This window comes from Astatotilapia calliptera, chromosome 14 (genome assembly GCF_964374335.1).
Source record: "Astatotilapia calliptera chromosome 14, fAstCal68.1, whole genome shotgun sequence".
Taxonomy (NCBI): domain Eukaryota; kingdom Metazoa; phylum Chordata; class Actinopteri; order Cichliformes; family Cichlidae; genus Astatotilapia; species Astatotilapia calliptera.
The window spans coordinates 9,363,974-9,380,903 of NC_137435.1; the positions used below are offsets into that span (position 1 = coordinate 9,363,974).

General features: G+C 40.0%; 1 protein-coding gene across 4 annotated transcripts in view; it reads right to left on the reverse strand.

Moving 5' to 3' along the window:
• frya (furry homolog a (Drosophila)) overlaps positions 1–16,930 on the reverse strand; it is a 41,498-nt gene that overhangs the window by 14,165 nt on the left and 10,403 nt on the right. For all 4 annotated transcript variants that reach the window (XM_080288422.1, XM_026193652.2, XM_026193658.2 and 1 more), the window contains exons 3-37: positions 14,841–14,894; positions 13,856–13,995; positions 13,652–13,742; positions 13,425–13,504; positions 13,254–13,334; positions 12,195–12,363; positions 11,861–11,953; positions 11,467–11,565; positions 10,751–10,852; positions 10,435–10,538; positions 9,885–9,993; positions 9,685–9,771; positions 9,408–9,579; positions 9,144–9,276; positions 8,895–9,002; positions 8,532–8,787; positions 8,241–8,423; positions 8,067–8,153; positions 6,824–7,083; positions 6,430–6,619; positions 6,053–6,177; positions 5,559–5,616; positions 5,302–5,393; positions 4,886–5,058; positions 4,206–4,366; positions 3,858–3,968; positions 3,256–3,410; positions 2,422–2,524; positions 2,163–2,334; positions 1,581–1,837; positions 1,326–1,472; positions 1,053–1,221; positions 812–902; positions 631–713; positions 75–225 (exon numbers count right to left, since the gene is read on the reverse strand). In XM_080288422.1, the coding sequence (XP_080144548.1) occupies positions 75–225; positions 631–713; positions 812–902; positions 1,053–1,221; positions 1,326–1,472; positions 1,581–1,837; positions 2,163–2,334; positions 2,422–2,524; positions 3,256–3,410; positions 3,858–3,968; positions 4,206–4,366; positions 4,886–5,058; positions 5,302–5,393; positions 5,559–5,616; positions 6,053–6,177; positions 6,430–6,619; positions 6,824–7,083; positions 8,067–8,153; positions 8,241–8,423; positions 8,532–8,787; positions 8,895–9,002; positions 9,144–9,276; positions 9,408–9,579; positions 9,685–9,771; positions 9,885–9,993; positions 10,435–10,538; positions 10,751–10,852; positions 11,467–11,565; positions 11,861–11,953; positions 12,195–12,363; positions 13,254–13,334; positions 13,425–13,504; positions 13,652–13,742; positions 13,856–13,995; positions 14,841–14,894 (4,646 nt within the window). The remainder of the gene's footprint in view (positions 1–74; positions 226–630; positions 714–811; positions 903–1,052; positions 1,222–1,325; positions 1,473–1,580; positions 1,838–2,162; positions 2,335–2,421; positions 2,525–3,255; positions 3,411–3,857; positions 3,969–4,205; positions 4,367–4,885; positions 5,059–5,301; positions 5,394–5,558; positions 5,617–6,052; positions 6,178–6,429; positions 6,620–6,823; positions 7,084–8,066; positions 8,154–8,240; positions 8,424–8,531; positions 8,788–8,894; positions 9,003–9,143; positions 9,277–9,407; positions 9,580–9,684; positions 9,772–9,884; positions 9,994–10,434; positions 10,539–10,750; positions 10,853–11,466; positions 11,566–11,860; positions 11,954–12,194; positions 12,364–13,253; positions 13,335–13,424; positions 13,505–13,651; positions 13,743–13,855; positions 13,996–14,840; positions 14,895–16,930) is intronic.

Consider the following 16,930-nt stretch of genomic DNA (forward strand, 5'->3'; position numbering starts at 1 on the left):
TTTGTGGTGGATACAGATGAATACTATTACAGTAAATTCATTTAGAAACAACATAGCAGGTTATAGCAGCTAACCTGTGCAGTGGTCCCCTGGGAGTAATGGTCTCTGGTAAAAAGTCCACTAGTGGAGCCCAACATCCTCCAGTCAGAGGCATGGGCAGAGGATGGGGCTGGTTGGTCTCAATAACAGCCACAAGCCAGTCAGCATAGGGTGGCAAAGGTTCACCTGTATGGTTTAAGAGCCCATTGTTCATGATGTAAATACACAAAAAAGAACTTCAGTTTTGAAATATAGTTGTCATAACTAATTTCCAGGATTCTTTTAATAATCGTCAGATTATGTTTAGCCACATTTATCTCTAGAACCATTACAGGCTAAGAGGGTTTAACAAAGCTGTTTTTGGGTCACTAGCAGCAGTGTGGGGGCCCTAGGCTCAACTCCTTGTATTTTAGTGCCAATTATCACAGAGTCTCTTAAAAAGCCCCAGGCCACTTTGCACTGCTCATAAATTATCACTGGAATATGGCTGATTACCAATGTACCCTCCAACCAGGCTGTATATTCTATACTCATCAAAACCATTACAATCACATTTTCTTTCTTAGGTGCTTGGTACAGAAAAATACTCACTCTTATCTTCATCATAAGATCCTCCCGAGCTGTTGCTGTAGCGCGATTCCAGACGATTATGTGCTCGTATTATATGAGTAAGCCTGAAGTCACAGAAAAAGATTTTTTGATAATAGGGTAGGGTGTTGATAACACTGCGTTAAATCAATCACACAATTAAAGACATTTTTGCCCACTGCACCTCTCCTCATTCTCCTTTAAAGTCTTGGTATCATCTGTATCAGTGAAGCTTTCTTGGCCTGCAACAACAGTATTGCTGCTTGATGTGGTGCCTAGAAATTAATCAGAAATCAAGTGAGGCTAAACTCCAACACTGCTTCACATGCACAATTTGGATCTTTCCCAGAAGGGAATTTTAATGGTGGTTTACAAAAAACAAAAAACAAAAAATATATATGTGCAAGCTTTTTCAAAAGATGTACCTGAAGCAGCTGCAGAAGCCTTGCTTGTGGCTGTAAATCGATAAAAAGGAGGGCTATCACAGTGTTGCACCACAGGATTCACAGGATCAGTCTGCTGTAACTCAAATATCAGTTCCTCCATGGTTTGGATTGTGTTGTTTCGGCATAGATAGATCACCACCTTCTTGATCTGAATAAATACACCAACACATTTCTGTGAGAAACTGTAAGGATACAAAACCGCTCCCAAAAAACAAAGTTACATAACATTACAAACAGGGCTTGATATCTTACATATGGGAGAAGGGCAGTGTCACTGCTGACACCACACAAGCTGATGAGAAACTGCAGTGTGGTTCTCAGATTGTTGCTCCATTTGTCATTGCTGATTAAAGCATTCCAGGCATTTTCCATTTCTGGTCCAGGTAGATCATCTCCATACTGGGAAGGCAGGGGGTTAAAAAAAGAACATATTCCATGTCAGCTACGTTTATCTCAGATTACCTACGCCTCTTTTGATAAAATCATATTTCCCAAGCATGCGGTTACCTTGGCGGTCATAAACATGAGATTATTGAGAACCATAGATGTAGCTTGTAAGGAGCCCCAGCCAGTGCCTTTTAGTGGGTGTGATGAACCTGCGCTGGTTAATTGGCTAGAAGAGTTGTAACTTGAGGAGCATGGTGAGAACATTGGGAGCAGCAGGCCGCTATCAACCAGCTCTATGTTACCAAGCCAGGGCAGGAGGTAGGTTAGCATGATCTGCCTCCCATTGGTATGAGTGGTGGGGAACCTCTGGCTAACCTCTGGAACAAGCAGAAGGAAGGCAATACAGTGGTCACTGTGGTTTTTTCATTTTATAGGAAACTCAAACACATGCTGTACATTCAGTTTCACCATAATTGGCAGTTTGATCCTGATCCGCATATGCATTAAACTTAAACAGGGGTTGCCCCTAAGTCAAGTTAGGCTCTCTGTGTGTCTGTGGTTAGCAGAAGTGGCCATAAAAAGAGGTCTGCTTCTCTGGGGGATGAGCCAGTAGTATTTAGAAAGAAACCGAGAGAAGATGACAAGCCTGTGAAAAGCTGAACTACAGTAAACTACATTACTATTACAAGCATCAACATCTACCTGAGAATAGAGGAAGTGTGAGCTCAGGGTACATCTTTGCCAGCTGGCAGGAGAGCTGAGGTAGGGAAACACTGTACAAAGGTGGCAGTGGACCATGTGTGCCATAGAGGATACTGTTTGGCTTTTGCTCTGCGATCTTCTTAGAGTATGCAAACAACTTAGCTTCAAGAATCTGTTAAATGGAAGAGGGAGAATGTGTCCTTTAAGCTGGAACCACAGAAAACTGCATAAAAGAGCTCAGCAAACTGAGGTTTCTCACCTGCATTAGCTGCATTGAAATCTCATAGATTTCTCTGTTGGTGTCTGACGCCTTAAAGAGCACCAGATTTAGCAGTGTTACTATGTCACTTGGGTAGGTTTTGCTTGTGAAGAAACAGAGAAAAATGAGTATGAATCACTTATTTAGTGTTATCAAAGTAAGAGGCTCATGTTGCAAGATTTAACATCCACATTATGGTGTTGTTCCTAAAATGTAATTATTGCTGTTTTAGCAACACAACTTACTAAGCACGTTGTTTTAATCGACTGGAAAAATAGGAAATACTTAATACTTAACCCACATATGCCCTTTAAAACTCTGTAAAAATATTATAACTGTTTCAGAACATATGCAAAATGGGTGTGTTATGCAGCAAACAAGCGTTAGTATTGCCGAAAAAAACGTACCAACATATGATGTTTGCAGCCTATTTTTCACCCATACTATAATCCTTTCTCGATACTTAATTGAGTAGTTTAAGTGTTTAGATTGTAGCAGAAGAAGTTAAAGAAGAAGATAAAGATGAATGATAGTCCTGGAGCAACTCTGACAAAAATGTTGTATGAACAACACAGTGATATCAAATACATCATTTCATGCATGTTTCAATTTCTGAGATAAAGCAAGTGAAGAATTTCAGTGCAATAGTGAGTTGTTAGTTTGAGACTTTGGCTAATTTACTTACTAAAATGGACCGTAATGCTAAATGAGAGAATTCAGTGTCAGTCCAAATTAGCCAAAGTAAATGCACTTCAAAAACCTATACAGATAAACTAATGAAGACCCAATAAAAAAAAATCACTGAAAATGCAAAATTCATCTGAGATTTTGTACCTGCAGCCACAGACTGTAGCGATGGCTTTGAAGCACCCCGAGGCGACCTGCTTTGAGCCTGTGTAGCAACGATCCACAGCCCAGTTGAATAGGTTGACCTGGTCAACATTGAGTTCCAGCAACAAGATGACAACTTCACAGCCAAGCTGATGGACCTGAGCCAGGAGCAAACACCAACACAGACTTTTTTAGATTTAATTTCTTCTTTTTTCCCCTCCCTTGTACTCCACACTTTGTATCAGTCATCAGTAAATGATTTAAGGTCTCAGTGTAGCATGGTTCTAGGAGCTCTACAAAGAAGTTGATAAATGACCAGTTAATGCAACTCCTCAAACCACATAATAAATTGTGCTAAGGAAAAATATCTAAAAAAATATCTAAAATAAACATGCAGGTGCTTTATCTTGTATCATAAATGGGAATAAAGTCAAAATCAGTTTATCCTGAAAGAAAACTGCCCTTCTCCAGCAAGATAATGCTGAGCAGTTGGCAAGCACTAGTGCTGGCTTTTTATAAAGCAAGCTTCAGAAAGCTATCCGAGGGGCTTCCTGGGTCAGCTCCTTGTTTAAATGCACCACAGTGGTAAAGTATTGGCTACAGACCCGCTGATCCTGGCAGGCTAGTATATTATCCAGCCACTTGTAGAGGTATCCGTCTGGAGAGAGGCCAACGTTATCAAACACAGGCCCACAGCACAGCACAGCAGACATAGCCTGTGAGAACATCAGCCAAGAATGCTCACATGTTAATGGTTTAAACAACCAAGACAAGACAACCCTATTCACTCTGCCACTGTTCTACCAACAACTCTTTCTTTTTATCTAGAAATGCGACATAACATTTAATCTCAATGTGGTCATTCAACACAGCTGAATACTAAACAATCAGATTCTTCTTACTTATTCTGAATTTGTGACTTAGTCATTTACTTAGAGTCTAATTATGATTACCTTTAGGGCACAATACTGATATCTTGTGATCTGATGATTTCTGTCGCTGTAGCGATCCAGAGGAGTGAACATGATGCTGAAAGGCCCAGCCCACTGGCTGAAGAGGATGAAGAGGTGATGCCGCAGGCTCTGCTGTGGAAACAGGAAGCGTCTGTGGTGCACTGGGTTGGAGGTGGAGGTGGAGGGGATGAAAGAGCTTGTTATAGGTTTGCTCATTAAAAAAGTCTAGAGCCAGCAAAAATTATCCCGGCATCTTAAGCCCATCACAACTAAATAAAAGTGCATTTTCCCAATCTGATAATAGGTTCTTGATGTCCCCTGACAGACTATTAGCCATTCAGTGGGGACTTGTGAATGCTTGGCAACTCATGAGTCATCACCTGCCCTTTCCTGCACTGTCTTTAAGTAGAACTATTCTTGGATCCACTCCCCTTGGGCTACATCCAAATCAAGATCAATGTCAAGACTCTGGTCTTTCATGCAGTGTTCTAATGGCAGCCTAATGGAAACCTATTATACAATTCACTTTTCGAAAATGGACAGATGGATTACACCAGGTACTCATAAAAAGGAATACAGAACTTTCACATTTTCTGCTAAGTAATTTATCAGTCTGACCTATAGAGCAGTGACTGGTCTGACAAGAAAGGACTTTAAATTTAAGCTAGTTGCAGTAGTACCTGGTACGCATTGGATGAGGTTGGCCACCATGGCACTGAAGTGAGCTCGGATGTCCTTAAGGATCTCTGCATCTTTATCATTCTCAGCTTCCAGAAGCATCCGGGTCAGATCCACATATTCCAGGAAGAGAGCCCCCAGGGCGAGTGTGTCACGTTCCAATGCTCCATTTGTACTGTGGCATGAAAAAAAAAACCCCACAGAGACACCCGGTTCAGAGACATCACCAAGAAAATATTATGCAATAATGACATATTCACTTCTGTTTAAATACCTATAAACTGTAGCACTAATGGCAATTATTTGTATCAAAAACTCACTTGCATGAAACTGGGGGAGCCGTCTCTGTAATTAAGTACCTTTTTGCGATTCAGTCTTTTTTTGGGCTAACAGTGTCAACTGATACTATCACACTAACCTATCACTGATGACACCAGCATCAGCCAGGAGCTCAAATATCCTCAGCAGTTGAAGTCTCAGCAGGTCTCGTCGTTCACGCCGCTTCTTGTTCTGTAAAACATAATTAGAACATCTTTACAACCAGATTGTCTGTAAAAATAAAATGTTCTAAACTATATGAACTCTTTAGCAAATACTACATTATAGTCTAACATAGCTATAAATTCTCTCTGATTGTGCATATTTTGCATATATTATTAATTGAGTCATATATACCTCAGGTCTTCTCTCTAATGCCTCTTTCATAAGGGGATGCAGCTCCTCCACAAGCTCTCTGTGTGCATTAAAAACATAAACTCGTGATATAAATGTAAAATACAAAATGAAGTTCAGTAGCAAAAATTAAACTGCAGAATGACATTTTTCAAAAACAATTAAAAAAGCTATTAAATCTGACCTCTAGGAAACAATTTAGAAACAGCTATGTGAGGCATCAAAGTATTATTCAACTCTAATCCTCTGCTCATCTGCACTTTAAAAGCCACACAAATGCACTACCTTTAATTATTGAAAAACTATTAGATTGCACTCTCAGTTTTTCACAGGTTAATTAAAAAAAAAAAAGACAAAACAGAACTGAAGATGTTTTGTGGCAATATTTAATCCATAAAGAAAATCACAAAAAAAGCATCACAGGAAAAAAAAGGAAAGTTTGTTTGCTTAGTTAAGCAGTAAATGATTAGCACCTAATATATAGATCTTTGATATACCTGAACACAAGAAAATTGGTGCGACCAAAGCCCAGAACTAATGACTCTGTCAACTCGATGCTCTCTGCCCTCATCAGTGGAACCAACTGCTTCAGAAGCCAAGCCACAGATGGGCTCCCGATAACCTGAAACATCAAACACCAACTGCTCAGTCAGACACATAAAATCTGCCACGACCACTAATTACTTAGAGCTGCATTGATATAAGTGTCTGTACACTTAAGAACACATTGACTTCATGCTCTATTCATGTGAAATAGCTGCTGTAATTTGATGCTTTGAGTTTTAAAGTCAACAAAGCTCAGTATGAACACCTGATCCTGGAGAGACAAAGCGCAGAGGGAATTAATAAGGCCAGAGGACAGGGAGGCATGTACCTTGTTATCGAGGTTGACACTGCTGTCGGGTGTAGGAGCTGTGATCTCAGGTGTCGATGCTCTCAGATGGCCGGGGCTCATGATACTGGGCTTGGCCACTCCAAAGCAAAGGATCAGGTAGTTTCTCCATAGGGTTATATAGTTATCTCCACTGCCAGAGGTACTGGTCTTCTTTGCGTACACTGGATTACTGGTAAGGAAAAGGAAATATTATTAGATCCTTTATAATCTCACATTCTTTCAGTGGGGAATTTTGACTTTAAGCTCAATGAAGAACTGGAATATGGGGGCAGAAACAGAAAAGGGAAGATTAAATAGGGATGTGCAGAAAATAAAAATACAGAAGTGTTTCATGTTCCCTCCTGACCACACTGTAGTCTGAAAGGGCACTTACTTTGGGTCTACCAGGGGCATGAGCATCTGCATCCGAGTGAAGGCATAAGGCCAGGCGTAGCTGAGAGCTGTGGGGCAGTGCTTGGGAAGGTTGTCCTGTCGGAGGAGGCTGTATATGCACAGCACCCAGGGGTCCTTGACAGACTGAGCAAAGATCCACACATGTGAGGGGCTCCTAATATCATAATGACTGTTGACAAGCAATGCATTCCACTCCACGAGCCACTGCAGGTCCACGTGGTGACCAGCTGGCAGGGTAACCTGCAAACAAGCAGGTGACAGAGCAGGGTCAGAGGTCAGGGACATGCCTGAAATATATCTTAAAGCACTGCTTCTTTCTGACTGTCGACCAATGTGTAAAACTAATTTATTACAGTGTGAATAAGGCAGTAATTAGGACAACAAGACAAATACATACTATATTTAGAAAAGCTTTTTTATGTTGCATATGTTGCATGCCACTCTCATTATACTCAGAAAAATGCTTATAGCTGAAATGACAGCTGGCCAGAAGTTGCTCAGCTGTTTATTTAATTTTACATGATAATTAATGAACCTGGCTTCTGTTTTCTGCTTACTTACAAGATTATTTGCTAAACCAGATTTTACATGGGGTTAAAAATCTTGTTTTTATATTTTTATGTCAGTCAGATAGAAGCTAAAGCTCCACCAACACTTCGGTTTGTGGCTTTCATCGGGGTCATCTTAAAACATATTACAAACAGCATTTTCAAGTCGCCTGGGTAAGAGTAGAAAAAATACTAAACAACCAATAATATACATTTACACATCTGACAATGGGGCACCAACAAGAATGAACTGGATCACATGTTTTACGGCGACTCACTGTCCCTGGCAACAGAGAGTGCTCAGTGGAAAATGAAGGTGGTAACTTCCACAGCATTAGGCTGAAAAAGTGCAACCAAGTTTTGCCCTACCCAATGATGAAAAAATTCCCTCAATCCTGAAAGGTCTGCCTGACTGTCCTTTCATTACAGTTAGCCAATAAATGTGGTTTTTTTATACTGCCAGTGTTGCTGGAGCTTTAAGTTCACAGATCCTATCATCTTCTCCATACAGCTTGAGGTTGTCCCTGAAAACTCATCTCTGAAAGTCGAGCCATGTGAAATGAACACAGTGACGAAAGACAAATATTAGGAAAATGAAACACGAAGCAAATAAACAGAAACATCTCGAGGTTTACTTTGGAGCGGTGCCACAAACTGGAGGTACAAACAACTTACTGTGTCAGAGACTGCAGCGTTGACAAAGCTATCCAATATACCGGGGCTGAGCTGATCCATGATCTCTATCATTGGTTTATCATCATCCTATAGTTGGCAAAGCATACATTTTTAACCTGTACATAAAATATCTTTCTTATATTATGTTTCCTCAGCGTTCCTTCTGTGTTTTACCTCACACTGTCCAATAGTCACGAACAGACTGCGTATCTCTTTTAGGATAGCAATGGCGAGTCTGCGGGTGCTCAGCTGGCAGGAGCAGAGCAGGACGACCGCTAGTCCCTCCACAGCATGCAGCACAGTGGAGTGTGGACCTCGTTCTGAAGGCGTCTTGAGACTTGAGTTGGTCTGCGGCAGCTGTGATAAAATAAAGAAAAGCTGATTACCCAGTAGTAATATCACAATACTAAACTAGTTTATTTCTATTTCTAAAATGGGCAGTTAGTAAAAGACAACTGTGTATACCTCAGTGGTGTGCATTTTAGAGGTGTCAGACGTCTTTCCTGGTGCAGCCATGGTGAGTTTCCACTGAGTGAGGAGCTGCAGCAGTAATTTAAGGGATGTATCTAACAATCCCTGGTGGGTGTCTTGGACCTCACGCAACAGGAAGTTGGTAAATCCAAACAGGACGTCATCACGCCAGTCGGAGAAATCCAGCAGCAGACTTTGCAAGGAATTCTGTGCTATGAGTCGAAGCTCATCATCCATGTGGATTGTCAGTCTGACAAAGACAAAATAAACCAAACAAAAATAATGATAAATGAAGAATAACTTTTATGCAGATGAATGACAGGTCTTCTATGTATTGTTTCATATCAGGTTACTCACCGAGACAGGAGGTCTATGAGTTCTGGCTTAGACATCCCATCAGGCAGGATGCGAGGAATGGCAGCGACACATGTCCTGAACAAGTCGATCTTAGGTTTTCTCTCACCTCTGAAAAGGTCGCATTTCAGTTATGTTAGAAAGTCTTGTTTTCTGTGTCAAAGTGTAAATTGATCAAGTATTGAGAACAAGAGCGTTAAGTTAATGATGAGTCCAGTCCAGTCCAGTCAGCTGGGATGTGTGCAAACTTACGTGATCATGTCCTCAGGCTCTTTGTTCAACATCTGAGCATTGGTCATCATCATGCATCGGCCCACCTCCTTGTCCAGGTGTCTGAGAATGTTGTCAATAGCCTTTCGGACGTGAAAATAATACTGAGACATACCTGGGAACATGAGAGAGGAAAACCTATTGAACTACTTTAGCTCACTGGAATATTTTTAATTGAATTCCTATAATTTAAAATGCAGAAGCATGACATTTTCAGAATTCGTGACCATGGTCTGCCTCTCTCACCAATGACTTTGGCCTCTTCATCTGTTAGTGTCTTGCTCAGATATGTCTTCTTTACTCGGAGTGTGTTCCCAGAGGGCAAAGTGCAACCAGTGTTAGGCATGGGAGGCTCACCGTCCTTCTGCTGCAGTTTATCGGCTACAACCAGGAATGCTCTCAGACCAATATTCATTCTCTAAACATGACAGAAGGGTCACCTGTTAGTTATCAGTTTCCAGCATCCCATTACCAGTCTTGCAGGACCTTTACAAATGAAATTGACTGCTATACAAACGTGTACCTCAGGATTAAGACTAAAGGCTTTTGCAGGTTTCCCAACACACAGAAGGTCAAAGATAATCTCTTTCATGGCATAATCCAGTCTTTCCTGCAGAAAAATGAACATAAAATACAAATCAGTTATAAATAACCTGATTATTCTATTACGAATGGCATCTGCTAACAGTCATACAGTACAGTACAGCACACAAGTGTATTCACCTGGGCGATAAACTGGATGATTTTCACAAAGATATTGAGGGGCATGTCTCTTGGTACCACACTGCGGGATCCTTTGGGGAAAAGTGTTGTTACAATGGTGTTGAGTCGACTGAGAAATGAGACAAAGAAAGCAAGTTAATAAAAGACTTTGTGCAAACATTTAACAAATTAGACAGATCATTTTAAGACATGTTTATTTTGGGCTTGATCAGCACCCAAATATCTGTCTGGACCCATCTGGAATTCCTCAAGTGGGCTTTAGCTTGTACGTAATAACATCTGCAAACAGCTGATAACCCTGCAGGCAACTGGTACTGGAAATCTTGTATTGGTTTGAGCCTAAATCTGTCTAAATCAGTTCTAAAAATATAAAAAAAAACCACAAAATGTTTTTAAAAACATTTTTTTAATCTTCCCTAAATCCGCCACTTCATCATGTTCAGAATTTGTTTTGTAATAAAATATAAAATAGGATATTTCTACGATAACAGTTATTTACTGACACTTAAAAAGAAAAGAAATGTAAATGCAAACAGTAAAGGATTTTTACCCTTGTGTCGCAGTGTTGCTCTCACACTTGATTCTGATCATGTAAACCCACAACAGTCTATAGAGGGACTCCAGTGCAACACGAGCCATTTTTGGGTCTCTACTCTGTAATGAAATAAGGTTGATCGAAGAAGTCAATGATAGATCCATCTTGAAGAAAAATAATCAGTGTAATATTGCTCACAATATCAAGTAAAAAATGTAGTTCACGCAATTATTTTTGACAATTAAAGCTGTAATATTTGGACTGACTGAGACGCAGCATCCTTTAAATAACAAATGCAGTTTTACAACTGTTAGTTACTAAGTTACATTACCTTCAGATTTGAGAGGCAGTTGTTAAGGAAGATGTGCCATCTGTTAAGGAAGAACTGTTTCTGGCTGACACACAGCAGGCACGTCACCAAAGGGTAAAATGCCTGAACAGAAGACACAAAGTGCAGCCTTGTTACAACAAATTCTCTCTTTTTTTAATTTGTAAGTTATTGACTTACAACTAAAACACTGGGATTTTCTGCATATTATATTCAAACTTGCCTATTAAGTTGTCAATTTGTGGAATAATGCATTATCTCTGAGCAACCTTTGCATAAGTGCATCTTAAACCAGCTTCCTTTTGAAGACATAATGTGGTTCCCTCTTTTTTAAAAAATGTTTTTTGCTGATGGTGCATCATTCATAAAATATAGCTTTCAGCCATTATCGTTGCCTCAGGAGAAAGTAGATGGCTGTTGTCTTTCCAGATCCATGTGAACTACCATGGTGAAATGTTTTATTGAAGACACTTAGAGGAGAAGAGACTTTAAATATGCTTACACATACTGCAGTGCTTTTAATGTGTTTTTTTAATGCTATGAAACAGCAGCCTGTCTTCCCTCATAAATGTTTTCTATTGTAGACACTAAAAAACTAAAAAAAACACACACAAAAGTGACCTTGAAAATTCACAGGCATCCAGGGAATCTGAGCATGTAACTGAAGATGTACAAAAGAGACAGGTCCAACAATCAGTGTCACTTTGTTTTGAACTAACCAGTGAGTGCTTCTTCCTGGAGGACAAGTCCAGGGTTGTGTCGTACAAGCTGTCCACAAAATTCCTCAGGCATGGTACGTTCACCTCGTTCTTCACAGCCTAAGACAAGATTACACATCACAGTATGGCACAAAAAGACAAAAACGTCTCCCCCTGAGTGATCTTCTATATATAGTGTAAAACATTTCCAATGCAGAGCCTAAAACTAATGCTATTTTGTGTGTGTTTAAAGTTATTGCTAATTTGCAACTATCACCTTTATTTGGGTTTTTACTGTAAATAGTACTTTCATAAGATATGCAGTGTTCACTATACACTATAGATACACTGCTACAATGAAATACACATAACAACTGGGTATTGCACACAAGAATCAGATGAGGAAGAAACTTACTGCTGCCACGGGAACCAGAATCTCAACAAAGAGGCCAGCTAAAGCATGCTTAATGTCCTTGTCTTTGACTTCCAGGAAATACTGGGCACACTCCTGTGAAAGAGAAAAAATAGTGTAAGCTGCATGAAAAAGCCAATGGGAAGCACAGTTAAAATAAAACATCAAATCTTAACAGTTCTCAGAATTTAATTCATAGTTTCTACCCAACAGAAACATTAGTATAGAAGAGTTTAATACGGCAGAGGATGAGTACAGAAGAAGTACAATATTCATATATATTCAGTTTATAATGTATTGAGGCAGAAATATTATTCAGTTACTAAAGCTATTATACCTGCATAAACTGAAAAGAGGCTTCAAAATCCTCAACGGGATACATCTTAATTCGGAAGAACTTGACCCCCATGATGAGGCTAATGGTACTCTGGACCACATAAGGATTGTGCTCTTTTTGCCGCAGCTCCTTTAGCTCAGTCATAAACTTCTTCTTCACAGCAGGAAACCTGAGAATAAAAATAGCTAAATGAGGCTCTATATTAAGACATGCTTGCACAGCTCAGTCAGACAAATCCCAAGTCAGCACTTCCATAAAGAAGCAGAGTTGTGACTCAGAAAGAATACAGTGATAATATTCAGCGTGCACACCTCCCAAAATATCAGCCCCTCATCTCACCCTCTATATGCAGACTGTGAGTCTGTGCCCCCAGATGAACTCCTCATCTAGCACCTGATCCTTTGCCCAAATTGAACCAGAGATGAGATTCTTCAGCTGGTCTAAATTTAGACGATAATTCATCATGGGAGCTCATATGAGCATTTCTTAACCTCTTCCCTGTTGGCTAGAGCTGCACTTGAAAGAAAGTGAATACAGCTGGGAGAAGAAATGCTGTATTATTTCGACAGTCAAAATCAGCAACCCTTTAAAAAAAAAAGAGACTGCATCAACCTTTCTGAAGACGATTCATTTTAGTTTACAGCCAAATTCATTACCTCTTCCTTTGCCTGATCTTTAGAAAAGTAAATATCTCACTAATATGTCATATAAGTGTCCTTTAGAAAAGGTTATGTGGCATGCCCATCGGCAATATCTCTATTTTAAGGGCTTATTCCTTTCTTCGGTGATCTCAAAACTTCAAAATAAACAGAGACATTCATTTCCAGTCCTAGTTTGGGGTGAAGGGGATCGCTCCAGAAGTATGTCATCCCTACAGTACGTTCCAGTCTCTTAAACCAGGGAATGTTTTGCAAGAAGGCATTAGGAACAGTAACACACCAATGTGATGTGGCATGACAGCAACAGAGGAGAGGGTAGTAATTTATCATACAGTGAAAAAAAGTTAAAACACAGCCAATAGTACTGAATTATTATCACTGTTCTGTTTTTGTGCCTTACTTGGACTGGGCTAATACTCCTATGACTTCAGCATAGAGGTCTGCTACAGTGTGCATGTTGCCAGTGTTCGGACCATGATACCTGCAGGAAAACAATGCATTATACCAAAAACAGCACATTTTAGAGAGACTGAATGAAAAGTAAACTTTGTAAGGACAGATGAGATCTTACCCCTCTTTGTATCTAAAGTGCTTAAAGGCTAAGTTAATGACTTCATTCACCAAACTGTCAAGGGTCGGGTAGAGCGGCATCTGATTAAGAATCAATAGAAAACATGATCATCTCAAGATGTCTGCCAAATTAAGTTTATTTTGTCAGCAGCAATAAATCAGGGAACCTGATGAAATTATAGGATAAGCTAAGTAGATTTTGTGTAGTACAGAGTTTAGTCACTTTACCTGTTTCAAAACTTCTATAAGTACAAGAGAGAAGATGAAATCAATGGCCAAATCCCGCCTTTCAAGTAGATAATCTCTCTGTTGCTCGTCACTGTTAGAGAGAAAACATGTTTGCTATAATCATAAAGCACACCTGAGCCTCACCATTCTTTTGTCTACAAGTGACTCATGCTTGCGTGCAGAAATCAATGTAATTGTTCTCACTTTTTGGACTTGGTGTTGGCTCTTGGGCGGTACTCGTGCAACTCCTCTTCTAATCCATTTTGTCGTTTGTACCAGTCAAACAAAGTGCGGAGGATGGAAGGGAGACTGTATTCAGCCAAAGAGCTCATGGAGCTTATCAACTAGGAGAGCAAGACATACATAGCGCAAATGAGCATTTGGGTTTAGCGGTCCACATACCAAAGTGAAAGATAGCCATCAGTATTTCCTTTGTTTATTTGAGCAGCAATTTCAACATCAATTCCAATAACAAACAAGCATTAATTTGCATTTCATCATGTCTCAAGCATTTTTTAAACATTTTAACAATAAATGGGCAACATGGGTTTAAGTAAAGTAAAAGCAACACTAAGAAAAGGCACCGAGTTTGAATAGTGAACTGGTTCTTATTGGGGATACAGTACGCAGAAATACAGAGCGCCCATGGGGCTGCCTCCCTCAGTCTTGGGGGTGGGTGAGCGAAAGGAAGGAACAGGCCGGGCACACAGGAAGGGAGGAGAGTCTGGTGGGACTGGGGAACACAGTGAGCCCTTCATTCAGCACACGGCTGGAGAAGAATCCTGGCTCTGTGTGGCTGCTGAATGGCCTCGCGCAGCAGCACAGACACACCTCTGTGGCTGTGAAAGGGCCTTCTCTGAAAAGCCACAGACCTGCTCGATACACCTAGTGCTGAGGCAGTGCCAGCTGTCAAGGTAAACACTCCTGCCCATGACTAGATCTGAAAGACCTTTTGGGATGTGAGCTGGGCTTTCAACCATCAACTTTTTCAAGCTGAAGTGCATCATACTAGAGCAGTATCTATGACGTGCTTATTTTCCAATTGGGAGAGGAAACACAGTTACCTCTGTGTTGGTGTTGGATTTTGTATAGAATAAAAATATAATCTAATATGGTTATATTACAGGTAAAACAAATAGTTTATCTAGTGAGCATTTGGTCCTAGGTCCCTGTATTTCTATGCACTTACTTGGTCAAACTGAGGATCTTCTCCCCGCTGTAGTGACTTTGTTAATGGCTTTTCCTAAAAAGGCAGAAAAAATAGTCATTTTAAAACTTTATTTTTGCAATAATACAGACAAAAAAAGTTCTTTGTAGTGTGATTTAAAGAGTATAACTCCAAATCTGATGACTAAGGAGTATGAACTGGGACTGATCACAGCCCAGCTAATGAGAGGGCCATCAATCAGTCTGTTGCCTGGCTAGGAGCAGGCAGGGTCACTTACAATATTAGAGATGGGACATTTATGACAGTTCTTATTATTACAGTCTTCCATCATCTAAGATAAAAGCCTTCAAAAGGGTTTAATTCTCAGTGCACCCATCTCCTGGCAAAGTGACAGGCCCGTCGATGACTTCTTGACTCTCTAGCCATCAGGTCATAACCAGCCATCCTTTTTATGAAAAGGCTTAAAAAACATAAGCTGTTAACACAGATGGTTTAACTCTCTGAAACTCACTTCACTTCATATATACCGCACACAAATATCTACTTAAAACATTTGGGAAAACGGCAACGAAATTGTTAGCATTGTACAATTTTTGGAAAGATAAGACAACATTTTAGGTGAAGCTCCATCACACAACGCAAGCCTGATTTAAGGGCAAATTTACGTAAAACAGACAGTAGCATCATTCTACATCTATTGTTTATTCTTGTGCAATTAAAAATGTCTTCTTTCTCTTCCTTTTTGCAACCCTGCTTTTCCAAAAACTCCCTATTGCCATGTCATCAGCCAGGCAGCACATCACAGCACTTCAGTTGCTGATTAATCCAAAAAAGCTAACTGTGTGATCTGTGTCACAGTGACATTGCGTGGGCCATAATGCTCTCTCTCTCTCTCTCTCTCTCTCACACACACAGCTGGAACACCAGCTAAGCTCCAAGGTTTGATGAACCTTTTAGTTTTTAGACAAATGCTTGAATCTGAGACGCCCATCTGTGCTGGAATGACAGAAAAGTCAATGCTTCTAGCTCGGCATGGCTTTTAAAGATTTTACTGCCATTTGGTCCAGCCTGATTCCTCATAGGTTTAAAGCATTTTTTTCATTGATACATGTATTTTGTAACCTGTGTCTTTTTGTGCTTTACCCTAACAAATGTTGACTACAGATCAATGTCCATGATGGATTCTGATAAATGAACTCACAACAACAGTGGGAAAACTACAAGAAGAGACTAAAACAAATTACTCAGCCAGGTCTCCACTGAGAGGAAAAACCAAGAGAGACACATCCTCCCTGCAGTCCTCTGGAGGGTAACAGAATGAAACAAGGGGCTACACTCTTCCCCTATGGTAATTAACACTTCACTGCAAGCCGAAGCGGGTGACTAACAGTTTTTTGTAAATCACAGCACCTAAAACTGGAGACAGAATGTCCACAGCAGCTTCACTGATTCAAGGCAACAAGTAAACTCACAATTTATCAGACCTACTAAAAATCACATGGAAGAGTAGCTATGTGTTTCAAATAATTAAATAACAGTATGTAAAGCAAAATGTATGATGATGATCATCAAATGGCGGTAACACTTATAAGATACTGATACACCAGTCTGACTTTCTGTCCACAGAATTATTTCTGTGAGCTGTTTTTGGCCTGAAAGGATCAGCTCCATCCTCCACTGGACTAAAAGTCTCCTGGAGATTTTATTGCCAGCTTGTGCATTCATCTAGTTTTCCAGAAATATTTAATTGCAACATAAAGACAAAGTCAGAACAGCTAGAAATGAGTTTATGGTGGGTTTCTATTGATTAAATATTAATTTTATGGTTAAAATGAATGATAAATGAATACATATTGGAAGAGAAACATAATTAGTATAGAGACGACATGTACTTTCCTGTGAAAACATGAAAATATTAACTCTAGATAAAAGCCTCGGAAGAGGACTCGCTTTACTTCAGTGAAAGTACATTTTTTGCTGTTGGACATTGATTGCACGTATCTGCAGAGACTAACTACTGATCAGCGGGGGGTGTACATGCAAAGTGAGCTACTTTTGATTGGAAGGTAATGGCACAGGTCACGTGGTGGAGGGCAGTCTTCTTCCAAATA